General features: G+C 39.7%; 1 protein-coding gene and 1 long non-coding RNA gene across 7 annotated transcripts; one reads left to right on the forward strand and one right to left on the reverse strand.

The window, feature by feature from the left end:
- The first annotated feature begins 829 nt into the window (after positions 1-829).
- Positions 830-2,520, forward strand: LOC146445122 (uncharacterized). Its single transcript, XR_014851195.1, has 2 exons — positions 830-1,073; positions 2,136-2,520. It is a non-coding gene; the product is annotated as an uncharacterized LOC146445122 (long non-coding RNA).
- Positions 2,521-3,019: 499 nt separating this feature from the next.
- KEL (Kell metallo-endopeptidase (Kell blood group)) lies at positions 3,020-25,525 on the reverse strand. Of its 6 annotated transcripts, none has more exons than XM_085067859.1 (19): positions 25,265-25,523; positions 24,965-25,109; positions 20,027-20,168; positions 18,476-18,679; positions 17,772-17,896; positions 16,689-16,835; positions 16,392-16,454; positions 15,217-15,405; positions 14,669-14,814; positions 13,262-13,385; positions 12,653-12,763; positions 11,559-11,657; positions 10,942-11,019; positions 10,382-10,485; positions 9,408-9,518; positions 7,301-7,368; positions 6,903-7,060; positions 5,985-6,080; positions 3,020-4,712 (listed from the first exon to the last, which is right to left on the reverse strand). In XM_085067859.1, exons 2-19 carry the CDS (start codon positions 24,980-24,982, stop codon positions 4,536-4,538), a joined length of 2,160 nt encoding a protein of 719 aa, XP_084923985.1. In that variant the 5' UTR covers positions 24,983-25,109; positions 25,265-25,523; the 3' UTR covers positions 3,020-4,535. The 6 variants fall into 6 exon arrangements, with proteins under 6 accessions (XP_084923985.1, XP_084923994.1, XP_084924005.1 ...); XM_085067868.1 differs by having other exon boundaries at positions 25,206-25,523; XM_085067879.1 differs by lacking the exon at positions 5,985-6,080 and having other exon boundaries at positions 25,265-25,525.
- Between the last annotated feature and the right edge of the window lie 1,538 nt (positions 25,526-27,063).

Raw genomic sequence — 27,063 nt, forward strand, 5'->3', positions numbered from 1 at the left:
AAATCTATACAAAAAACCCACAAACTAAAAGCAAACACACAAACCAAAACCACACAAAAAACTAAAATAAAATGCAAGGGACCTAAACATAAAACTGTAGGTAAATTTCAGGAGAGTGAAAGAAATTCAGTACAGGCAATAATAGCTGGGTTTAAATACAAGTTTGAAAATAACTAGAAAATTGTCTTCCAGGCTACATGATGCAAAGTAATCATCAGGGCTCTATGCAGTCTGGATAGAGATTTAATTAGAGTGGGCAACTTGGTCTGGCAAAGTCAATGACAAGGGTTAATAAGACGTGAGATGGGTTTTTTCTCTGTAGAATAGGAGCTTTGCAAGATGAGCTGTTTCTGTATTGATGTTGTTAGATCACCATCTAGAGGTCACTTAAAAACACATGCTTGTGATTCGACTGGATCTTTAAAATTTTTTATTTCTATTCACTGAGGCTGTTTGAGCCAAACAGCTCAAATTACTAATAATTGGTTAAGCACTGAAGTTGGAAATTCATTACATTTTTCACTCCACTTGTACCAGTCTTATAAAACACTTCTTGTTCAGTTTCAGTTTCAGCCAGTTGTCAGCAATACACAGGATTAAGTGTGATTTTCTTCATGTCAAATGTAGCATCCTATTGTTACGATCCTATCCTTTTTATTCTCTCTTTTGCTTTTGAGCATAGATTAACTTTTTAAAAATTTATTCCCAAATCTTTCACATTCTTTTCTTACTTTAGGGTGTTGTTATCTACGTATATGCATATGGTGCAAAGTCCATGGTGTTTCTGCCTAACACATGGGTGTCATGATGTCACAATCATCAAGAATCAACCAAACAAGACTGTGGTGATAGCTATGTCCAGAGTCCATTACATGAAAAGCAGTGAGGAGCAAAAGTGTCTTGTGCTAGACAGTAAAATAGGATGGGGGGAAATGCAACCCTGATAGTTTTCTTGGGATTTGCCATCTATCTGATGAGTTTGTTCCCAGCCACTTACTGCTCAGTAGCAGTGAAAGGCCAGAGCATGATTCACACTGCCAAGAATGAACAGCAAGAGGAAAGTCCAACAGCAGGTGAGAGGATGGGTTGAAGTGAGAGGACGACAAAGAAGGGGCTTGGAGATCAGCTAAGGGCAGGAAATGAGCTAGGATGTGGACACAGAAGCTTGGTTTTGTAAAGAGAAAATCAGAAGGAGATTGAGAAGATATATGTCAGGGAAGTTGAGGATGCTGAGACAATTCCAAGTTCAAGAAGGAATACCAGTCAGTGTCAGGACCAAATGGGGTGATCGTGCCCAGGGTCAGACACAGCCCAATGACTGCCCAGCCCCACACAAACACAGGGCAGAGCATGTGGGAGAGGAACAAGTTCAGGTGGGTCGTGGATGTAAGGCCATCTTAGATCACCCACAGTCCTGACTGCAGCCTCCATCTCAGCTGTCCCCTCATACCCCACAGAGATCTGAAAGGAAAGCTCCAGGGCACCCCTGGGGAGCAGGGTGAAATAATGAAAGAAAATAGAGTCAGACAACAGTCCCATGACTGCCAGGCAGGTCCATGGTGATGAGGCATATTCAAGGTCAAACCAGCAGGTCAGTTTGTAGGTCAGGATCCAAAATTGCAGGTCCAGGCACAGCTGTGATGGAGATGGAGATAAGTATACTTGCAGCAGACCACAAATAGAGATCTGAGACCCAGACCTGAGCTTAAATGAAGCTCCTGGACCCAGGGGATTCAGGTAAAGGCTCCAGTCGAGGCTGTTAAGAGTTATTACAGCCTACTGCTATAGTCATGGCCCTGAAAAGATAAAAGATTGTATCTGGAGTGACTTTTATAATGGAAAAGTACAGGAAAGGAGAAAAAGACGAAGATGCAAAGAAAGGAGAGTGAAAAAGGGATTTCTGAGATAAAAGATTTCAAAATCAGAATCACAGAAACAAGAAAAGGACAAAGAGAGTGGAAAGAGGTGTGAATGAAAAGCTGCTTGGGATGAAGGAGGAAATGGACATACAGTGAAGGTGAAAGGGATTTTAAAGTTTAGAAAGCAGGGAGAAAAGCAGAAGGGAAAAATATTCAAGTATGAAAGAAGTGGACAAAAAGGAAGCTTATGTTCTTCCCTTTTCCCTTCATTCACAGGCTGGGAGGAAATGGAGGAGGCATTTGTGGCCTCCTCAACAGGGGAAGGAATGGAGGTGATCGATATGGTGCAGCCTGAGGGCTCAGAGACACTGAACAATTCAGCAGTGGAGGATCTGCTCTTGCATCTAGCTCTTCTCCTGAATATTGTCCTTTTTTTATGCATGACATAGAGCATGAAATAAGTTCTGTGATCGTGGATGATAACAATTTGAACATCTACCTGTGTTTCATGATCAGCTACTGGACAATACAGTTTCTCTTCACCAACCACATCCCAGGGAATTGAACAAGAACACTGAAGATGAGGGCAAAGACCCTGTGCAAATATTGAAAGTGTTTTCCTTTCTCCTTGAGAAATATAATAAATTCTCAGTCATTTTTTTCTAAGCCAGGCTTCCCTCCGTGAACTTCCCATATGTTCTTTGTGTAAAAACATCTTAGATAATAATAATAATTAATTCAACGTGCCAATTTCAGGGCTGACCCTGTCTTTTAAACAGAATAGTGTTAAATTCAACACATACTGTAAGAACAAGGAAAAAAAAGCATATTCCAGGGAACTGTGCCTGCCCATACACTTTACAAGATAGAAGCAAGAAAAGTTAGACTCCTTAAAATGCAAAATGTCAGTTGCTTTTGCTTTTTCTAACCATTATAAACACAGAAGCCAAGTAGTCTCAGAATGCTGAAATAATGTCTATATTACACACAAAGTGTTATGCAATGTTATTTGCTGTTAGCATCTAAAAGAAAAACTGTCTGGACACGCTGCTAGGAGAAAATCAATGGAATGAGTGAAGGGGAGTATACGCTGTTTAAATAGTAATGACAAGCACAAGCCAAATTTCATTATTTTTTATCATAATAAATAAGTTTAAATATTTTGAGGTATTCTTATTTATTACTCATGAAGTTCAGCAAGGAGTGCCAGTCATGTTGTGAATAGTACAAATACAGAACAAAGAAACAGGCCTGTTGATAAAGAGTTTGCAATCAAAGTAATTTTTTTTCTCAGAAGCAAACACTTTATTAATATTTTTGTTAATTAATGAAAACAAAATCTCTGAACAGTTCATTCCTGGAAAACATTTTGCTGTATTTGTCAGTACTTGAAAAGGATTAACACAGTTATTTTTACAATGCTTACATTGATAAGGGATGTTTCCACTTGCCATCACCTATTCCACAAACAATCCCCTGGCAGCCAATATAATAAGTAAAATAAAAATGTTCCCATAAACAAGAACAGTTTGAAGAGTATGCAAAAGTTATAAGTATTTTGTATACTTATTAACATTGGTAACTTTTAGAACATTGGTATAAATTTTCTAATTATGAGAACCTGAAACAGATGTAATTATTACATTGCTCTTAAAAATGTACTTTAGGCACTTCTGCAACCCCAAACCATGTTGCTTCTTACTCTGCTTTTGCTCTAAAGCAAATTAATTCAATTCTAAAATTCAATTTCAAGTGGAAAGTAAAATCCTGTAACAGCTCTAGTCCTCTGTTTGGATGGTAAATATTTACAAATGTAGGGAAAGAATCAGGTTGAGGATCCAGAGAAGCTCTTGGAATTCTAGTTGTTCAACCTTCAGAAACTTCTGGAAACCCTTGTGCCATACTCTATCCTCTACCATATCCTCAACCCTAGACACTAAAAAAAAGTCTTGTTGGAAAAGAAAGAGAATCTGTTCTCAGCTCCCCAGTCCCCCTCCCATTAACAGGGATGCTTTTGCTTTCCTCTCATGGTTTTAAAACTCTTATGAATTTTGCTGATGAAACAAAAACAGAACAGAGAAAGCCTTCAGTAAACTTCATTATTAAGTGACTTACCTTTCAGCCTACAAATTGTGGCCACTGAGTCTTTCCTAGCACCTGTCTCCATTTATTAGCAAAAGAAGAGGATTCTTCCCTCTCTTTTGAGTAACGTGGTTTGCACAGTAACCCACGGGATTTTTCCAAGAGCTATTGTAAGATATGAACAAGTCTTACAGCTCCAGTTTATTGACTTCCCTTTGAGCAGGTCTGTGAGGCTCCTGGAGCAGACAGGTAAATGCACTGAACAGAGGGACTGACAACGTAACAGTCTTTCTGTTCACAGTCCTCACAAGCTGTTGCCTACCCGAAACTGGCCAGTCACCTTGCTGCCCTGGGACTTGTCATACATCTGGGACAGAGCACTGAGAGCCTTGGAGAAGACTCTCTTCTCTTATGAGATCAGTTTAGGAATTTCCCTACCATCAACTGGTGAGGAAAGGATAACAAGAGAAGAAGGCAAAGGAGTGAATAAGAGCACCATGTCACCCTAGAGGCCCTGAGAAGAGGGTCACACTTTCATGTGTCAGGCCTTCCTCTCCCTGGGATCACATCTCTCTTCCTCCTCTTCCATGCACATTACCAGATGTGGCATTTGTTCTCTGGGTTCATTGGGGATCCACTGGGACACTGGAAGCTCTTGGAAAAGTCATAGCTATTGCTGACAGGCCCACAGACACGAAGTGGCAAGGGACTATGTGGATCTGTGTTCAGTGAGGACTGTAGTTTCTCTGGATCCTGGTGTCCACACATTGCCTGAAGGGAAGAAAAATAGAAAAATTAGTTTGGCTGAAAGTCCTCATGTGAACAAGACTTAAAGCCCTTATGCCTCTGCACACCTCAGAGGGTGCTGGAGTAAACAAGGAAATGCCTACATGACTTCCAACAATGTTCAGATCTTTCCTCTGGTTGTTTTCCCTTTCCTTAAACTTCTCTGTCACCATTTCAATCTCTGACAAGCCATCTGCACTTTTTTTATACTGCATAGTCCAGAACACATTGTATTTAGGCCACCCTGACTAGGCTCATGCAACTTTGGGCTCCATCTAAAATAGTGGTAAAGATGTTGTCTCAGTGCCTAGATTCAGCTTCTTAAGTGAAATCAATGAGTGCTCATCAAGAAAGGAGAGCACTTAGAAAAAAATGCACTTAAAAAAAATCCCATTACTACTCAAGAGACTTGGGGGAGGATTATGTGACTTTACTGGTGTTAAAACGGCAATCCAAGTCTTCGTTCTCAGGATTTCAGTCTTTATTTATCAACAAATGACGCAGTAGCTGCCAGATAACCTCTGAAATGCAAATCTTGCCACCAAGACCCAATAAGTTGGTTTTTTACACACTGCTCTGACTTAATAAACACACAAAACTTTTCCCTTTGCATAATTACAGTGACTTATAAGGATGTGATTTTTTTGAGCACAGAAATCCAACCATCTGTCATGAGGAACTTGACAGTAGAGCTATGCATAGCTGCACAATTTGCAGAAATTACTGCAGGTTCCCACAGAAACAATAAACTCTGTGTGCATGTACTTCCAGTTCTTTATCTCTAAATAACTTTTGAAACTCTTTTTTTCACTATCAGTCACTCAGAGTGATATGACATCTAGCTATTCATGATAGAAAGGTGAATGAAGGAAGGGATGGACAGATACATGACTTTTGCAGTTAGATTTCACTTTCCATGTGTAAGACTGCTCACAACAGCAAAAAAAGTACTCAGAAGCTGGCAGTGAAGCCTGCTTTCCCTGATACATTTGGTCTGCTATGACTTGATTTCCGTATTTCAGTGCTTTGTAAAATCTGTATTTGCAGACAGGGCTTTTGTTAGCTTTGAGATCCATAACAGGTTAGGAGCCATATATGTGAATTTTAGCTTCTTAATAAGATTCTGGATCTCACAGAATCATTGGTCACTCCCAGTCCTGTGAAGAGGCAGGAAAGCGATTGAATACTGAAAACAGCACACTGTAAGAGTGTGGAAGAAATGAAGAGTGAGAAAGACACACGACTAGCATTCATTACATGAGCAAAACTGAGGTAGAAAAGTTGATCATGTGAAAGTCCAATCTTAGGTAAATCCTTCTCTTCTTTGTGCTTTTTTAGCCAATTCTTATAGGCCTGTGGAGAGATAAAATGGATAATAATAAATCTTCCTTCAAACAGTGTCCCAAGCTCATGCCTTCTGTCAACAAAATCTATCAATCTAATATAGACTTAATATATTAGCAAGTTTGCATCTCTCTCCTCACTCTGAGGCTCTCTGCTGCTGGCCATGCCCTCAATAAGTCTAAAGTAGGAGATTAACAACATAATTAGTTTCCTTACCATTTCAGATACTACTACACAGATACTACTACACACATTGTCATAACATGTGGTAATTTCACTATGAAAGAACGAAAATTACTTTCAAAAAAAATCACAAATATTTGACTAAATTAAAGACTTTCTGCCTCCCGATATTCTTCATGAAAGAATGTAACAAGTACCATCTTAGACCTAGGGATCTCACAGCACCCTCAGCAGTTAAACTGCTGAAGTACTGCATGAGAAAAAAAAGATTCTCTCTAAAATATGCTGAAATCCTTGTTATGGAGTCATTTCACCACCACACAGAATTCTATTTCATGTTTGAGCTTACTTCCTCAAGTATAACATAAGCATTTAAAAACAGCATGCTTTTGTATGGATCACATAAATGGGGAAGTAAAGGTGGAAAAGGGGAGAAGTTGCTTTAGATGGACACATTGAGGCTATGAGCAAAGCTTTGTGAGGAGCTATCTCTGGACTAAAAAAGGACATGCAGGGCTCATGCTTCACTGGCACAGGCGTGCAAGAAATCTGGAGCTGGAGCAGCATGTGGGAGAAGGGAGCAGCAGGGCAATGCTGTGAGTTATGTAGAGAGAGTATGAGATTGCAGAAGTAAGTAAACCACAATACCTGGTAAGCAACAGCGAGCCCTCCAGTGTCAGCTGTATTCTCCAGCAGTGTGAAGGTGCCATTGACATTAAAGCTGTAGCTTTCATACTGTTCAACCAAGCAGTCTATAGATCTTTGTAGTGCACTCCTGTTGCATGCAGGACAGCTCTCAGGCATCACTGTAGAGGAAAAAAGTCCTAGAAGTAAAGCTATTTATAGCATTCACCCATGTCCCTCACATTAATGACTAATTCTTCCTAGTAGCCAGCATGGACTGGAATGTGTTTTCCTTAAGTTCATCTACCTTATTGATATATGTACACACTGATATAAGGACCAGGATTTCAGAGCCTCTAAGGGACAGTACAGTACCAGTGGGACCTAGAAGAGTAAATAAAGACACCACAGCCAATACCCACCATAACCATAGAATGCGTGAAGAATTTCATGTGCCATGAAGACCCCGATGGCTCCAAAATTCACAGCGCTGAAAAATAAAGATGAAAAGAGTGCTTTTGAAAAGAAAAAGAGGGTAGGGGAGCATTGTTTATAGCCACTGAGCACTGCTTTGTGCTCCACAGGAGGGTCCTGCTCTGGGACCACACAGAAACACTTTCTAGGTATTGTCACTCAGATGTGTAAAAATCCAAAATGAAGTGTAAATTATCTTACCAATGCTTAAAATTGTACTGTGTGCTTATATAAAAGTATTTGTAGCTAATAAGCCATCATAACAGTGAAGAGTCTATGAATGAGATTCTGCCTTTACTAGCTATAATGACATGTATTGTTGTTGAAATATGTCCTTATTGTCCCTCTACAGTCTGAACTGCTGCACAAACAGCAATTACAAGGGTAACCATGCAAAAGCAGGATGTTTGGAGAAGCAGTCTTGCAACTTGTGTCTAGTGAGAAATGATATATAAAACTAGCAAGGCAAATTAATGTCATGAAGGTTTGGCTGCAATTAGTCTGGTCTAGCACTGGCAATCTTGCTACAAGCAAGAGGCTGTACTAGAGACCTCCAGTAGCTCTTTCCAAATGGAACTTCTATGGTTCTATGCAATGAATTTACAGATCGTCTCATATGGAGGAGAACACTCAAAATGCATTTCCATTATATTAAATTATGGGCTCATTTTTCTTCCCATGCACCAATTAACACTGCTGAAGCATGAAATTATTGTACCAGATCATTATTCCATTGCAGGGAACTCAGTAGGGGCTGTACAGCTGATAATTTAAAAATGTTACACAGAGAAGCTGTGGATGCCCCATCCCTGGAAGTGTTCAAGGCCAGGCTGGGTGGGGCTGTGAACAACCTAGTCTAGTGCAAGGTGTTCCTGCCCATGGCAGGGGGGTGGAAACAGATGATCTTTAAAGGTTCCTTCCAACACAAACCTTTCTATGAGTCCATGATACAATAACAATTGTACTGCTTTGCTGTATTCTTATTTTAAGAATTATCCTCATAGTCACCTGAATTGGCTTTTGCCAGTAAAGTTTAAACTCTGGAGCATCATCTGAGAAAATGTTATTGTAGCAACTCACCAAAAGCTGATCAAGTTTTACTTATCAGTCTACTAAACTGAGGAGACAGTGAGAAAAATGTACTTTACTGAGTACAAAAGTAATAAGAAGGCATAGACACTTTCATAGAGGAAGAATATAATGACACCCCATATCACTGGAAAAAGGTATTTCTTTCCTACTGTTCTTTTGAGATGTCCTTTTCTTCATACTGTAATAAATTAATTAAATACTGCAAGCACTAGAACATGGAGAAAGTAATTACTTTTAACTGAGACATGTTTCTTTCAAACTTCAGCCTCTTGCCACAGTGTGAGCTTGTTTTTCAGTACAATGGTATTAGGACAAGTATCTGCCCATTATCAGGCAAAAAAGAACATTGAATGATATGTTTACAGTCAACTGTTTGGCATGCTTTTATTATCAGAAAAAATATTGCTTAAGAGATCTGTTCTATATGATGAAAGAACACCACCAGAGGAGTCTGGGGTAGAAAAGTGTTGTTATTGCAGGGGTAGACTCAGAATTAAATATCTATTTGCTTATTAGAAAAGTTTCTTTAAAATAATGAGAGAAGAACTGTGTTTGATACATTTGAAAAATACTTCTGACAAGAATTTGCTCTGTGAGGCTCCTATTTTCACTGGGCTAGATTTCAGGAATTTTGGGAATCCAGAAAACGAAAGGCAAAGGTGAAATGCCTTCTTGCAATTAACCTACATGTGCCTTCTGCCTCTTTGCTCTGGGGTAATAGCTTTGTCTTAGTTTAGTTTCACCTAGATTCTGATTTTGCTCCAGCAGAGTCAATGATCAGTGAGAATTCATCAAGCAGTATCCATCTGGCTTTATAAAAAGCTGGGTTTCCTCCTTTCCTTTGTCTTTCTGGATGCAGCAAGAAAAAGAGAATAAAGAAAGACCACCTGCTAAGATTCCTCCTGGAAGCATGGTGCAGCCCAGGGACAACATTCAGCTTGCACCTCTGAAGCCCCTCCATACCTGGGAAACTCCATGTGGAAAAAAGGACTGCGGAACATTCCGGCTGGAAAGACTACCATGTGGTGCCTTATTGAATAGTATGAGTGCACACTCCAGGGGTGCACCTGCCAGCTAGAATCAAAATAAAAAGAGGAATTAGAGAATGTATTAAGTCCCTGTTTCACACTTTGATCCTTTTCTGCACTGAGCTTGCAAAAATAGTTGAACTGTTCACACAGCACCAGCCAATCACGAAATTCACATTATCTAGAGTTATAGGTGTTTGAAATAAACCTTTGCTTGTTTACAGATGGTCAGAATTTATAGTTTAGTTTTCACAGACATGAAGGGATTCTCCCTTGCAATTTCCCCATCAAGTAAATTAGGATTAGTAACCTCCTGCAAAGTCCTGCACAAAATACTCTTCAGGAGGTATAAGGCCCAAAGCACATCTGTCAATGCTGCCTTCCTTCTGAAGCATACTATGTCCTGCCTTTGAGATGACCCCACCAGCATCCATGTCATCAGAGTGCTTTGCTGTTTGTTTTGTTGTGAAGTCCAGGAGAACCAACTATCCCCCTTAATCAAGAGTGCATGGTCAAAAAAGTGTGTTTTTTCAGTGATCTGGTACTCTCTTCACAATGATATTTTGGTAGCATTGCTCAGGCTGAATGCAGGACAGGCTTCTATATTCAAGGGTTTTTTTTAAAGCAGGATGCAGTGATGCAGACTTGCAGAAACATTCAGAACTGGTGAAACCATGTTCAGAAGTACTGAATCCAATTCTGCCCACCAGCCCCCAACTGTCCTTCCTCCTCTTCCACAGTAAAAGAGATAGACATACAATTATCACAGTTCTGAGACCAGATCAGATCTAGCTGATCCTGCACTGAGCATGAGGATTGGACTAGGTGATCTCCACAGGTCCCTTTCAACCTCATTTGGTTCACAAGTATGTAATTCTGTCATATATTTTAGATCACTCTCTGCCTTACTTATTCTGTGGGTGATGCTGAAGGAGCTTCAAGTTAGAATTTTCCCGCAGTATTTTCAAGCATGCCACCACATTGAGGAAAAAAGTGTCTTCATTTATCTCTAGCTGAGGGAAGAGAAAGAGAATGTGACTGTCATAGAGCATAAGCGAGCAATGAATTGAACAACTGAGAAAATTTAAAAAATGAGAAAAAGAAAACTCCCATGGATCAAACATGGGTTAATCGAAAGAGAAACCAATGGGACACGTGTAGTTTATTTCTCTCACAATTGTAAAGACCTTCAATTTAAGATATGATCGGAATGTTATCTGAAGGCCAAACCAAACACACAAACAGGTAAAGAATTACTTCTATCAGGCCAGCAGCTCTTAATAGGAGACAGCATAGGAAATAATATAGAAGCAATAGATAAAGGTTCTCTGGTCCCATATGTTCCCGAAAAATGAACAGTAGGAAATGTGCTCCAGAGGTCATAGCCTCTTTTGTAAGCAGACAAGATAGTAGTTGATACAGGTAAACTGCCAATAATGAGGCAGGCATGTTTACATTATATAGCTCACATTCTGGTATTCCAGGTTCACTTTGTCAGTCTGGAGTATGTGAGCTGGATAGCCAATCTCCACCTGTAGTTTGGAAACCTAAAATAATAATAATAATAAACAAAGAAACAAAAGGAAACTTGATCAATAGGAGACTTTACATTCTGCAAGTCCTTTTAAAGGCTATTTCTATCCAATGTAAGCATGATCTGTGAGTCAGCCCTTTACAAGGAGAGCTACTCTGTTTCAAGAAGACATCCTCCTGCTGTGCTTTCTTAACTCTATGACCTGAGGCCTAATGTTTTTGCTCTTTTTCTTTGTATTATCTTCTGCCATTCAGCTTTATAGCTTTTAACCTAATTAGGTGCATAAAACTGAATTGTATTTCAATAAAATTAATTCAGAATATTCATGGACAAACAAAAACTGAGCCTCTCTGTGCCTACACATCAATGTATGTACCTATGCATGATGGCACTTATATAACCACCTTCAATTTTTAGTATTAATAAGACATCTATTTAAGACTGTGTGCCTGTAGAAGCAGTTAGGAATTTGAAAGGTGGAAGTCTCTTCCATTCCTTTTCCAAAGGCTTCAGGGAAAGGAAGGCTCAGTAATTTCTGCCTTCTGCACGCACCAAGGCTTTAGCGTTTCGGCGAGTCTGTTCATCCATCCACTCCACCTGATCCAGTCGGTCACAGAGGGCATCCTGGATCTCAGAGAACATCTGCTCAGCCTGCCGTGGGGAAAAGAAGGCATGGTCACAACTGCAGAAAAATATTGTTCAGGCTTAGCTACCATCTTCTCATGTTCCAGCAATTCAACCACAGAATAATTGGGGAAAATTCCTTCTTTTTTTTTCTTTTTTTTTTTATGAAAGAGAAGATTTCCGTTCCTACAGTGATTTAGGCTTGAGTTATTTGGCATCCAGTTTTTCCTCACAGGGCTTGCTGCTCTCTCCCACATGCCTTTTCATCTGGCCTCTCACAGTAACTAAGAGGGAGACAATTCCTTCTCATTCAATAATGAATAATTGCCCCTCTTCTTGAGCAAAATGAAAATTCAGTATCCAGGAGTATTTCTTGGGTGTTTCCCCCAAAATTACGGCAATCTGAGTCAATCCTTCTCAAAATTATGCTTTTTTCATTAAAATGTATGCTTCACTACATGTAGTCTTAGTTTTCCCATTAGCTTTTCTTGGTGTTGTTGCCACTTTATAGACTTCAAACTCTTTATAAAACCTGGTACTACACTAACTTTCCCCAAAAGAAAAAGGAACTCTGACCATCACAGGAGGAAAAAAAGAAATCTTCTGCATACTGAAAGCAGGTGTTTCCATATGATTGCTTAGTGGCTTTGCAATTGAAAATCTTATTGAGATGTATCACATTGGTGATGAATATTGTTAACACTACCTGTTGTGCCAGGAAGCACGCAGAGATTGCATGCATTTGTAGGGCTGTCATAGCTATTAGTGCTGCACATACGACTTTTCTAACAGTTAAGACAAAGATAATAGCTGGTATTTAGCACTGATTATTCTAGAATGACAGCAATATTCTGACATATTCCCAAAAAAGGAGGGAAAGTGCGTAAGCAGAGGAATATGCAAAAAGGCAGGAAACCTACACATGATTTTGCTGCCTTGATGTGGTCTTAAGGTGGCATGCCAAAAAAAAAGAAAAAGGTGAAGCTGAGCTCTGCTTGGGTGTTAAGATGATGAATACCTACAAATTTCTTGGTCTGCTCAGGGAAAATTTCTTGCACAATCATCTTCCCTAGAACTGGCTCAAAGAAAGAGCTGGTATCAGTCAGGCACTTCCTCCAGCGCTCAGCTGGGATCTGTAGGAGCAAAGAAATAGAGACACATGAGAGTGAGGATAGAGAACTAAGAAATCAGAAGAATAATGTGTGGCCAGTAGCATATGCACTGCTGTCTAAAAATGCGAGCAGTGAATAAGTAATGTGGTTCTATTTAAGCTACTTCAGTAAACAGTTCCAGTAAAATATTTATTTCCTTATTATTTACTCCACTTACTTTCCCTCAAGATGAAGATCTGTATGTTAGAAAGAGAAAAATTCATAGAAGAAAGGTGACCTATGTATTTTTCCCTACTCCATGACACAGTACACTCAGCTCTCTTAACTTTTGTGTGTCATGCCTATTCACACATTGAGAAAAAAATGCACTAAAGCACTTAATGACCATGGGAAAGTAGTTTTTCTCCCCAAATCTAAGAAACAGAACCCATCTAAGGCATCAAGAGAACATTCAGAAGGCATGACCTATGGTGTTCATTTGTTGGGGAGGCTGACAAAGCTGATAAAAGGCTAACTCACCATTCTAGATCCCATTTTTCCATAAAGGACCTTATACAGCTCCAGGCGTGCATCTTGGAATCTACTGTCAAAGGCTGGGGAGAGATTCCCAGCTAGACAAACAATCATATAAACGTGAAGGACCCTGTATTAAATGACAGTTAAAAAGACAGAATATTAAAGGCTGGTCACCATTAATACAGAGGTGAGGCAAATGTCAAAGGCGTAACTTGAGGCTGAGAAATCCTAGGAACCTGAACAATGACAGCAAAGTACTCTGAGTGGAATACACCTGGGACTATCAGAGGAGGATGACTGACATGGATCAACACGAGAAACTCCCCAAAACACTGTGGAGACTTAAGGGGTGCCTGCTGGGGCACAGGATTCTTTATGGGAAGTTGGAAAAGGATAATTTTTAGGACTGGGTGAAACTTATAGAATATCATGAGATGTCTGTGAGATTCTGTAAGATTTATGATGGGATGTTTATGGGAAGGACCAAAGGCAGGGAAAGGGAAAAATCATAGTGGATTGGGAGAATATACACAGGAAAATGGAGAGGAAAGCTGATAAGACAGAGTGGTTGAGCGTAAACATGTGCTTGCCAGGTTGTCTGTCTGATTGAGCCCTGCACATAGTTACCAGGATATGTTCTATCTTGTTAAATGCTAGGTAATATTCTACTCACTGGGTGTGGGGGTGGAACTGAATGCTGGAGACACAACGAGTCTGAGAGTTGGCTACTGGAGGGATTTTGGATCAAGCTAGCTTCTGGAGAGAGCAGAAGTCTGAGCACTGGCTATTGGAAATACTAGCAGTTTGGACCAACTACTGAATAGACCTGATGATATAAGTGTGTTTGCAAGAGGAAGAGATCAGAGTACCAGCAACCAAAGTAGGGCTGCAACACTCAGGGGCTCATATATTCCATGTGATATATCCAAGTGGACACCAGGAGATCTTGGCCAGCTTCTGGACAGACTGAATACCTAAGACCAGCTATTGGAGTGACCCATGTCTTGTGTGAGTGTACACGCATGTTTCACTAGTATAGACCAATCCTGAGCAGCTGGAGCTGAGGAATAGGAACAGGCTGCCTGAGCTGTTCATGTTTGTATGAGTGTTGTGGGTGTGTGGGTGGGTGCCAGTCAAGACACTGTGTTCCTTCTCTGTGGATCTATGTGACACACATAAATATATTATTTTATATGCATGTTCATACATGGTGCATGTATATGCAAGCCTATTGGGAATATATGCTAAGCCATAGCACTAGCCAAACCCATGGATATAAAGCCACAGCAGCCTTGTAATTGTTAGACTGCTGAATTCAGGAGCCTCTAACACAGGCTTATTAAATTTATGTTATCTGGAATAATATTTCTTGGGGCATGAACAACTGCAACCATAGATATTGACTCCTACCTTCCCTTGTGCCATTTCTCGATGAGCTGTGACATGCCTCTTAAGTAATCCATGTCATGCACTGCAATTGGCTGAGAGAGGTTTATTGGCATAGGATGGAAGACAGCCTGCAGACACGCCAGCCAGTCAATAGCAGGTGCCTTTTCCTGCAAGTAAAACAAAGCTTAATTGCTGAACTATGAATCTAAACTGGCTCACAAGAAATAGTAGGGAAACTGGGATATCTTCCTATAATACCATGAACAGATACTTTCAACAAGTTAAACTGTTTTTATAATGTGAGTCTTGATTGTAGTAGAAGAGAATTGACTTTTTTTGAAGGGAATTAGCACTGGAAGGCGAGAGCGTTGTGGGCCTGAAAAGAAATCTGATTGACAGTAAAAGGCCGTAAGTTAAGATGTTTTATAAAGCTCAACAGGCTCCAAGTGTAATTTGCAAGACAATGGCATCTAAACAGAGTGTAACATATCTGTTTTGATCTGTATGTTCAGAATGAAGACATGAGTGCCACATGTAATTGTGTTGCTCAAGCTCTAAGGCACAGATACCTGTAGCTCCCTAATGGTAGTGCGGTAGAACAGCATCCCCTTCTCCCGCCTTTTCTGCAGTGGGGTGACAAATCGCTGGAGGTTAGAGATGAAGGACAAGGTCAAGGAAAAGGAATCAGGGGGACCATCCTCCGTCCATCCAAGTAGGACCCCCAGTTTCTTCAAATATGAAAGATACACACGGAGAACCTGCAATAAAGAGCATAGGACCAATGGAAGATACATGACCGAAAATTAGTCACCCCATGCATCCATCAATCCGTCCATCCACCCACCCATCCACACATCCAGCTTGACTGTATAAACTTCATTCTTTCAGGACTACTGCAGACCTGCCTCATCCCTAAAACTGTCTTTTTGCTGCATCATCCTTATGTACTTCTTCATGTGGAATACACTTTGCCAAGTACAGTTCCTCTCTCAGTGAACAACACTGAATTCCCAGAAGATTCCTTCTCTCACAGCTCATAGTTACTTCAAATACTAGAATAATTTTAGAGATGTAGTCCTGCCATCTCTGGGGTCAAAGTAGAGAAAGTCAGTGATATAATGAGCCAGTATTTTTAATGTAGAGAAAATGTAGTCTTCATGTTTCTATCTTCATGAGGTTTCAGAGAAATGCTTGTGATGGCTCAGGAGTTTTTTTGAGCACTTCTCTGAAAGACTCAGACTGAGAAACTGAAAGAACTCAGTTTTTATGAAGTTTGGAGAAATGACAGGGTTAATTTTGTGGAAGATCCCAAGGTCAAAGAACTTGTTCCCCCAACATATGTTAAAACATTCTAAAATAAGCTTAAAAATGCTAGCTATCCCTCCCAACAATACACAAATTTTGTTATAGAGCCTTATTTTGGACAAAAGCATTTATTAAAAACATTCATTCAAGGCAAAAGCTAAAAGGAAGCCAAGGTTCATATTACTTAGCAAATAGAAATTAAAATTATTCTGTTTCTACACTAGAAGTTTTAGACCTGGCATCTAAAACGGGTTACATTTTACAATCTATCCTTTGAAAATGTAGAGTTTTGTAAAGAAGTCCAATTCCTTTTGGAGGCATTTTTAGAGGTCACTGACCGTAACCCATGGAAACAGACCACTCTGAACCAGGAGGCAATTCAACGAGATCCCTGCACCAAATAGCTATTTTTACCTTTCTTCAGCCTCTGATATGTTACCTCAAGATAATTTTTCTCTTTTAATTCACTCTCAAGAGGAATCTCAAACTCAGGATGGTCAATCTGCAAAAAGGAGTAAAAGAAAAACTTATTATTATTTTCGGAAACAATGGAAATATGAGGATATTTTGATAATTTCTGTATCACTGAATTTGAAATGTTAATAAATTGCTTTTACTTTTGGGAAACATTTGCTAAGGTCTTCAGAGAAGAAAACAGGTTTAACTTGAGCAAGCCTTGATCTGACTCTTTACTCACAGTGCTTCCTTGATAATGTTCCTTCTTTAGCACACTCACCTGAATAATATTGGTCTTGGGGTCAAAAGGACTAGGTCCCACAAGGACTCTAAAAAATGGAAAGGTGCTGTATCTGCCCATGAGAATCTGAAGAGTTTCATTAAAATCTTTTGTTTCCCCCACACCTGTGTTATGCCATCCACCAACCTAGAAAGAGACAGAAATGCTGCAGGTGAGAAAAACTGGTTGGATCCATATTTACAATTTTTATTTCTTTTATACCTATAAACTCAGTCATTATGACAACTGAGAAGCAACAAAGCAAATAGCAACAGGGGAAACTCAGAAAGTGCTCTACATACCCTGCTGGCTTTAAAATGACCTGACACTTTCCCTTAAACAAAGCAGTGAACTGCAAAATGACACAAGGAAAAGGAATTGTAATTATCGACAGAGTAAGGTGTGCAGGAAAAAATGCTGGATAAGCAGGAAAGAAGAAATAGGTCACATTTTTCTAACACCATCAGGAAGGACAAACAAGGGTCAGGGACTACAGGTCCCACCTCCCTGACTAGCAGATTCACAGGCAGGCCTGTAGTCACTGTTCCTTCTGCTGGAAGGTTCTGCATCCACTTTGGAGACAGGGCATAAATGCTCTTTGCTGGAAGGAAGATGTACAGCCCTCCCTGGCACTGAGAGGAGTCTCCCAGAATGAAAAAAGAAGGATTTTCTCCTTTAAACAAGCTCTCTTGGAAGCCTTGACTACTGAATTATCATGTGACTTTAGACAAAAAAATTTCATCCACTTGCAAGATGTTCCCTTATCTATGAGTCAGATCCTATTGAACTGAACTTCTGAGATTAAACATGATCCCTCTTTGCAGCCTTGGGTTTTTTTTCACCATCCTTAAGTAATTTATAAGGTCACGAGGAAAGATTCAGGTACCTGATGTCAGAAAATCAGATCTTGAAACAGCATTTAAAGCTGGAAGATTTATCACTTAGAAGTTGTGCTGTGAACCATGAGCAGGGTCAGATTCTAGACAAATTACATCATGTAGGACTACACGACCCTAACTGCCCCTCTACTTCTCCCTGTGGGTATTATCTTCTTGAGGGAGAGGAAACACCACAAACATTTACCTGATTTAGGAGGTCCTTCAATGGCTGAGCTCCTTGGGATTCTATCTGTTCAGTATCCATGCAGGAACGATAAAATTGCATTGCTTTCTCCTTGGCTGAGCCTTTTATCCCAAACTGTGGACTTTCTGAGAAAAAAAAATTAAAATTACAAAAGCAGTTTAAAAAGAAGTTGGGACAGTACTAAAGGAGAGAACAGTTTTAAGAAAATACTGTACTTTGATACAGAACATTTTAATAAATACATCTACATTTCCCATAGTGACTCAAAGCAAGGCACCTCCTAGGGCCATGACTCTTCCTGGGGCCAAACATGTTCGTTTCTTTGCATGGAAAGAGGAGCACAACACGGAGTTGTGCATATCTAGGCCTCAGTCCCCCTGGAGACAGGACACATCACCAGAGTGCACATTCAGACAAGCACAGCAACAACAGCCTACTTTGACAAGGCAATGGGAAAATGGTTTGGGTTGTTGTCAGAATTTTGAAGTGTGACTTTCACCTATTATACTGGGCAAGGGGAACTAAAATGTTTAAAATGCAGCCACTGTAATATGACATGCTCAAAAAATCTGTACCTGTAATGACAGAAGAACGAAGAGAGGGGACTCAGTCCCTGTTAGAAATGATTGTGCTCTCAGTTACTATTATTGTCAGCTCTGACTGAGGCAGATGCCAAATGGAACACACCAATCATCTGTCCCTACCTAAAAGTCTTTTCAGGATCAACTGGTTTTCTTCCAACAACACATCAAATACATTTAGTGATTCTTCTGTGGTTCTGCTTGACTGTTTGCCTTCCCATCTGCCACAGGCATATTTGTAGAAGTCCTCACAGGGGTTTACTGTGTCATTCCTAGAATTCAGAAGTCTTTCCAACAGAGCAAGATCTGACTCAGCATCACAGGATCCTGAGGAGGAAATAAATGAGAACTGAGAAGTAACAGTGAAGAGTGAGGACAACTCGAAACAAAAATCTTTTGAGGGATATTTACCCCAAAAGACTTATTTTTAGTGCAAGCTCCTTTGCATGCAGTGTTGAATTCGTTGTAAGGTATTGCTGAATATCAAGGAGGTGTGTTTTCTCTTTCACTTCCCAGGAATGTTGTCCTCTGTTTGTACTGTCTAGGCAATCACAGGTTGGGTTATTCTGCCTTCTCAGTGTTTTTCTTCTGAATCAGCCAATTTTGGCCAAACAATAAAGAAGAAGCAATTGATGGTGTTGACACACAATGCAAGAGAAGAACATAGCACAGAGAAAGTAACAAGGTAAGATTAAAACATGTTTTTGCAAGCATGGGAAACATTTCTCAGCAATGACATTTGCAAAAAGAGGACAAAGACATTCTAGAATATCTTGCTTTGATCTAAAACTGTCTCTATCTAAACTGCCACAAATCACTGGGTGTATGTCCTCATTTAATTCAGTATCTTGTATCAATATCAGACAGATCAATTATTTACTGAAGTCAGCCACCTGTAAATCAAGGTGAGACTTCCTATATTATGGTTTCAAAGCTGACATGGGAGAAGGTAGGCAGAGTGGAAATTGACTAGGTCTAAACAAACAGTCTTTCCTTGGTCTCTGCAGTGAACCACTTCCAGCACATAACAAGAACTAAAGAAAAAAGCTAGGTAAAGAGTCAACAATGCTTATTTTGGAGCAGGGAATGTCTGTGTCAAATGCTGAGCATTTATATTGGTGAGCATTCTATATGCAGAGACATTGACATGGACCATTCTGCAGATAGTTCTTTAGCAAATTTGGAAGGTAAATAAATGTTTCTGGTCTATGCTCACAGCTTCTCCATTAGAAAGAGACTCTGATTTTTCCTTTTACTCTAGGACTACACTGATCTGTGCTAGAAAACCAGTACTAGACTTAAGTCAGAGATAGAAAGAGCAGAGGAGGAGCTCCAAGTCTCAGATTCAGATCAGTTTCCTGACTATAGACAGAGCAGAACACATTGATGAGGTGCAAGACAATGTAATGCTATTCTCCCTCAAAACTGGGCTCAGGCATATTAAATGGCAAGCAGAGGATGACAGATGTGGAGGATCTCTCCCCACTGTGACCCAAGGAAGAGGGGGAAAAATGTACTTTTGTGACAAAAGGTGTTACAATCCCTGGAGATTCTGAAAGTCTGGTTCTTAACACTGATATTAAGTTTAACACACAGTGGAGGCAGATGAGAGAGGAAAGAGTCTTAAAAATGGGGTGGATGAGGAAGAATGGAAAAGGGTATCTCATATTATACCTAGAGCACAAGTCATCACGAGGTAGGTGATAAGCAATGTAAAGCCAAGGAGAGCACTGAGAAGAAGTACACACAGAAGTAGGCTTTTCCCTTGAAGGCATCGTTCTTTCTTTGCACTTGTTCTCAGCTCCTGGTCACTGGTCTGAAGAGACAGAAAAAATGAAGAAAAAAATTCATATTAAGGTTAGCACTGACAATATACTCCATATCACCCCCCACCCCCAATCTACTAGAAAATCACCCACAGGACTAGTGCCAAAACTCCAATAGTCATCCAAGCCATCTGCATGACTGTACTCTCAGGGACTTTCTTACTTTCTTCATTTCCCTATCTTTTCAAGCTATAACTATCGCAGTGTTATGAATAATGCATGAAAATCCAGCTTGGTATGAGGAGACTTTCCCCTCCAGGGTTCATTCTGGTTTATGGAATCACCTTGCATATACTTCCTGAAGATTTCAAAGCCTTTTTGAGTCTGTAAAGCCAATAGCAGGATGGCTAAGACTGGTGGTTCTTTATTCTGCTACAGTCTGGCAACCTGAGCACTGATTTCAGATCCCTCCCACAGAAAAAAAGTACTGCATTCAAAGCCCTCTAGTTCAGTTCAAGTGACAGAAAAGATTTGTTCTATTTTACAAACTGGAGTAAGCTATAAATCACTGAAAAGATTTTATATACAGACAGGTTTTATCTCACTTAAATTTAGTTTTTCTTGTAATGTATGTGTGTCTTTTTAGTCAGTGGAACAGGCTAGGTACCTGTTTTAGATATCTGTTTTAGGATGAGCTGAAGCATCCTCCAGAGTTATATGTCCTTTTCTCTGTTGACTGCAAAGGAAGTTAGATGACTATCATAGGATACACCCCTAACATCTCCCTGGATATAGTTAGATGAGATTTTCTCTTTGTGTTCACTCCTTCTGCATATTTTGATGTAAGTAGGACTGGAGAACAGCAGTTTACAAAAGAACAGACATGGAAATGCATACTGGTAATATATAAGGAAAAGGAAAGAACTGAAAAAAAAGAAAAGTGGAATGACTGAATAAGAATATACAGTGAGAAAAGGGAGGCAGAAGGGGGAAAAAACCCAGAAGATACTGCAAAACCTCAGCTGTAGCAAGCAAGTAGAAGATCTCATTGCTGGGAAAGCTGATGGAAGTGCTACTGGGAGAATCCACATGTCAGTGTCAGGGCTGGACCTGTACTGTCCCCACAGGCTCAAGTTTAGCTCCCTGTTCTATCCTGGTTCTCTGATAAAAGAAATCTGTTTGAGAAACCTTGTCAGGCCTTGGAACTCTTCAAGGAAAAGCAAGAAGCAGCCTTAGTAGACATGCCAACTTCTTCACTCGGCCTTTTGCAGCTCTCCTGTGTGATCTCCATGTGCACACTGCTGCAACGGCAGCCATGCCTTTGGACAGGCATCCCATCGGTCTGGATCCTGACCTTAATCTACAGACTTGATTCCACAGGCTTGACCTTGGACCTGCCTGCTCACAAGGGACTTGCCTGGCAATCTACACTCTTGCTTGGCCCTGGGCACTGTCACCACGCCTGCCTTCCACCCTTCATTACCATACTGGGGGGTGTATCCCTTGCTTTTTAAGTCATTGCTTCTAGCCTGCCTTATCATAACTTTTAGGTTCCAGACTGTCATGCCTCTTCTGCCTTTGCTGCTCCCTTACATGCAGCAGCTAAACTGCATTTTTCACTACACTCAGTATCTATGTTCTTTGCCACAAAACCAGGAAACATGGATCCTGGCAAAAATTACAAGAAATGAAGCAAAATCTGACAGGAATTAAGTACATCACAGTATATATCCCTCCACCTAAGGGAACGTTAAGGAAATGAATCAGTCTGTGGTTAATCATCTGGACTAATATACTATGTATGACTTCTGCACAAAAACATTAACAGAACAGAAAACAAAAAAAGCAATAGAAAACCAGACCTCATAGTTTTATATCTTACAAATGTGCATTTTATTAAATCTTGAATAGAAGCCTCTCAAAAGCTCACTTGACCTCTGGAAATCACTAAATGCTTAATTGCTTTTCTCCTTTAAAATCCTGTTCTCCTAACTTCTTCAGGCAGGACACAGAATAACTAAATGGAGAGCAAGTACGTACAAGTGACTCCTGACATTAGACGGTGCTAGGTACAGAACATGATCATACTGGCAAAGTACAGTGCATGAACTACACAGGAAGAAATCCAAATTCCTTTCAAAAGTCCCTGTAGCGAAACACTTAAGGCTTTACTCCTGGAGTAAGAGAGTAAGTGTCACAACAATATGGCAGGAAAGTGGGTAAAAGAAAATTAGCCTAGGTGATAATGGAAAAGGAAAAATTGTTCTTCAGCATGCAATCCCTCATCTCTCACAATTTAGGAGAGAGTGAATGGTTTACATTCACAATTCTCCTGACGTCTCTGTTGCAATACACTTGTTTTTCATACCAAAAATCTGGCCTGTTCCTACTGTGAAATAGTATCAATAATAATTTTGCATTTATTTTGGTTTCATGTTGTCAGAGGACATCAGTTTTTCTCTTTTGCGTAATAAATGGGATGGCTGTGGAGATACTAACAAGACTGACAACAGATTGATATTTCAAGACTGTCAGTGCAATTTCTTACAAATTTCTGGTTAACAGTTGTTCTGTTTCAGGCCTGTACATTATGTTCCTTTTGAAATGCAACATGCACCACAAACAACAGATTTTTTAAAATCTGTAAGAGAAATAGGACTGTCCCCCTCAAGTCTCCAATGTCAAACAACTAGAGAAGTACCTGCTCTTTCAGTACTCCTATACAGATACAGACCTGGAAAAAATCCCTGTCAGACTGTTTATCTAGAATGAACTTCATTTTAATGCCACAATGGACTAAGTGGTTCATGGGCACTGAAATACAGACCTCTTCTTAAGTCAGTGATTTTTGGCCAAGGCAGAAGTGTGGATTTAACTGGATGCAACCAGAGCTGGCATAGAAATGCTTCCATGGCACAGGATGCAGGAACATCACATAGCTTGCAGCAAGAGGCAGCACTTCATTGTGGTATGTTTTGGGGCCTGGTTCCCTCATCCAGGATGCTCCACATAAAGATACAAGTGAGTATAATAAGCCAGTGGAAAAGGATAAAAAGGCTTAAATCTCTGATGAAGCTTATAGATCTCACTTATGTGTGAGAAGAGTAATCAGTATTTGCATGAAGATGAATATAATTTCCAGTACAATTTTAGTTCATTCATGCTTTTAAGAATGTGCAAATGCTTAAATTTAGATGGCTTCACTGTGGCTAAGTGAAAACAAATGGCTGAAAAAATCATTAGAACCTAATTGTCATCAATCCTAATTGTCATCAATTATAAAAAATGTATACTTTTAAATTAATGTACTATATGTATCATCTGATTCAATTGCAAGCATTACTTAGGACAGCAGAATCATGACAAGAACTGTTATCACTAAAGCAAGACCTGTTTGATGCAACTAAATCAGCCAAAAAAATTGTTTTTTCTTCAGCATCTCCTTCTGTCTGTTTCTGAGCTATTCCTGAGTTCTGAAGGGACATTGAAGTTCTTCAGCCTAGTTCCTCCTCAACTTGCATTTTCAAAGTGTTTAGTGCTACTACAGAAAAAAAAGCATCTAGCTTTCATGAAAATAAAATGAATGACAATTAAGAGATCAAAGGCAGAAAGAATTGGCATTATTTTTCATAACAATTTACCAGACAATTTAGAGGTACAATTTTTCAGCCAGTGGATTATTCATGAATTACTGACTTGGCTGCTACCCAAATTGTGTTTATCACATTACTCACATGGATGACATATTTTCAGACTAAGGCCCCAGTATCACAAAAACCTTCATTTTCTTTAATTTATCTTTTATCAGCAAATTATTTAAGCACATAAATAGAGCCCATTAAATGCCATTTGAGGAATATTTTAGTCTGTGTTTGAAACAGAGTACCTGCTCATATGAAATATGAAACAGAAAGGTTACTGAATTATATTCTGGAGTACTAATATTTTAAAGCAAAACTATGGCCAAGAACTAAAATTATGATTGTGGTCTGCCCTTCATCACACAGAAATATGGGAATAGATATATCAAACAAACATTGCTGCAAATTCTTCAGCTATAAAAATGGAGACAAGGTATAGATAAGTGACCATTTGCATTACAACCACGGTCACACTGAAGAGATCTCAATGTAACAAAACATACACATTTCTGTGTTTGTATTATTTAGTCACAATAGAGCACTTCACTTATCTCTGTTGTCCTTGAATGCTTTGTACTTTTTAGCAACCCTGAGCTAAACTTGCCTGCAGTTCAGTGCAATTTGTCTGTAAATATGCAATTAAGACTTCTCTGGCTATTTATATAAGACATCAAAGCAGAAAAAGGACACCATGGTACATGGGAAGCAATTAGGCTCACCATGTCATTCTCACATTCCCAAAGCTATGCCTTGCTTATCCACAATTATTTTGGGGGTGGGGGGGATCTGCATGTTTCTGTGTAAGTACTTTCTTAAGTACTTATAAGTACTTACAGTAAGTAATACCTTGCGGAAGAAAAGGAGATAGCATAAAGATGTCATTATTATTATTATTGTTATCATTATTAGTACTACTACTACTAGTTTTACTATTACTGTTATTACTTGTTGGTCGGTGCTTCAAACAGTTCTCAGAACAGCCATTAGGGTGACTAACAGGAAGGGCAAGAACCCCTAAATCATCACACCATATCCCACATCATTAATTCTGAGATCTGGACAAGACCTTTCTGGATACAAACTGTGAAAAGCTCAACTACCCCATCCACCAAGGCAATAAACAGTGCAGCTGTGACAGGGGAAGGAAAAGAGAGGTGTGCAAAGAAGGTCCCTCAGCAGACTGCAAGACAGACCCATTTCCTTACCTGTGGAGGAGTGCTCATCCTTGTTACTGAGCAGGCTTTGCTCCTGCAGTTACCACACTCTGTTTACTTGCTTGCTATCAGTCTTCTGTGCCCACACACTCTGCTAAGTTCAGAGACAATCTCTTCTTCCCAGCTTGGCTGTTTGCTGTGGGGAGGAGAAGAGAAAGGAAAAGCTCTGAGAAAAACACCCTTAAAGAAAATGGGAGGGAGAGAAATGGTGTTTCTGCAACACTCCACCCACCTTCTTAAGACCTCTACTTCTCGTAAAACAGTAATTTTTTTCCCTTCTCTGTGACCCACCTGTCGTTCTGTGTCTTGGAGTTCCACCGAAATCTTTTTGAACAGAAGTATGTGATTCTCTATCTCGCTCAGCCTCTTCTCAGCTATTTGCTGTTTCTTTTCTCTCCAGCAGCCTCACTATCCTGCCCACCCAACAAACCTGTTTTGGTCTGATATTCTCCCTGCCACTAGCCTGTTTCAACCTGCTGCTGCTCTGGGGCCCGGAGGCTTCTGCCTATTGCTAGATAGTGTGGGCTACGGATTCCAGTGCTCCTCCTCCCACGAGGAAAGGCCAGGGTGCTGACTTGCTTCTTGCTCTCTCTCATCTGCACCCTAGTGTCCATTCAAGGGGTGAATACATCTTACTCTTTTTCTTTCCCATTAAGATGAAAAACGAAAGAAAAAAAAATTGAAAAAGAAATCATTAATTACTGATTCTATTTAGAATTGCTTCTCAGGAGATGACCAGCCTGTGTGTCTTCGCTTATTTAAGGATGAATACGGGGAAGATTTGGGAGGGAGAAACCTCTGCTTTGAGATCTGGGAACCTGGATCACTTCTCTGAGACATTAAAAACTGAGTAGTGGACGTTGGGATTTGAGACCTTCTCAAGTGGCAGCTGTGAGCTGACAGAGATGGTGGGGACCTATTTGGTGTCAGCTTGCTAAGTGATTGAAACAAGCAGAATACCAGGATGGAACTGCTTGCCTCCCCAGGTTGCAAGTCTCTCAGGGGAATATGATATCTTGGTTCACTAGTCTGAAGATAATTTGGTATCTGCTCAAGTTGTTCAGAGCTTCCATCAACCTGATTTTTTCCCTATTTCTGTAGTACTTGCATAACTTCTTAACTCTCTTCTATCACAACATATTTCTCACATGGCTGAAACCAGTTACTTACTCCTAGTTCTTTTTAGCATTCAGGTAGCTATATATTTCTATATTTTCCAAATAGCTCTAAAGACGGTAAAAAAAGTCCTTGCATACTGACAAAAAGGTCCCTACTGACCTTTCTTTCCTTGCAGTGTGTCACTTCCCTTCATCTTAAAATCAGAATCCATTTTGCAAATATTTCTCACATAAATTGTTTGAGATTTGACTTAATGACAGTAACAAGATAGTCTTTTGTTAGCCATTACTAAGATCTTACAGTGAAGATACCTTTGTGAACTGTCTGGACAAATTTGTTCATGACAACATACAGTTTAACTTTATGTAATGAAGTAAATTTTACTTCTCTTTTCTCTATGAACACTGTCTAGGTTTTAAAATTTACCTGGGCAAGCAATTTAGTGCCTTTTTTGATTATAAAATGGTTATGATAATTTTGAACACAATGTAATTAATATTAAAGCAAGTAATAAAACCTTGGCTGAAGTATTCACTTTTTAAATGAAACTTGAGAAGATGAAAAAAGACTTTAGTCAATATGCTGGTAGGATATGATTTGAGTTCATATGGTTTCATATATGAGTATCTTTTAAACAGGTACTCTCATCTCCTCTTGATTAAATGCAATTTTACCATATAGTGTGACATTACATTGATATTGCCACAGCACATGGATTGTCCCAAACATGCTATCTAGAAATACTTTGCATGTGTATATATGGACAGTTTTTACCAGACCTTGTAAACTAATCAGGACACATCTTGAAAAGTAGATGGATCACAGCTTCATTCCAAGAGTGCATGGGATGTTTCAGGAAACGAAACACACTTCTCTTTCTTTCTAAGTGAGCACTCAAAGAGCATGGCTCTTTGAGTGAGTACATGTTTCAGTGGTGCTGTGGTGCTGGGAAAGCTGCCTTGCAAGATCTC

Source organism: Lichenostomus cassidix, chromosome 1 (assembly GCF_008360975.1).
Source record: "Lichenostomus cassidix isolate B80296 chromosome 1, HeHo_3.0, whole genome shotgun sequence".
Taxonomy (NCBI): domain Eukaryota; kingdom Metazoa; phylum Chordata; class Aves; order Passeriformes; family Meliphagidae; genus Lichenostomus; species Lichenostomus cassidix.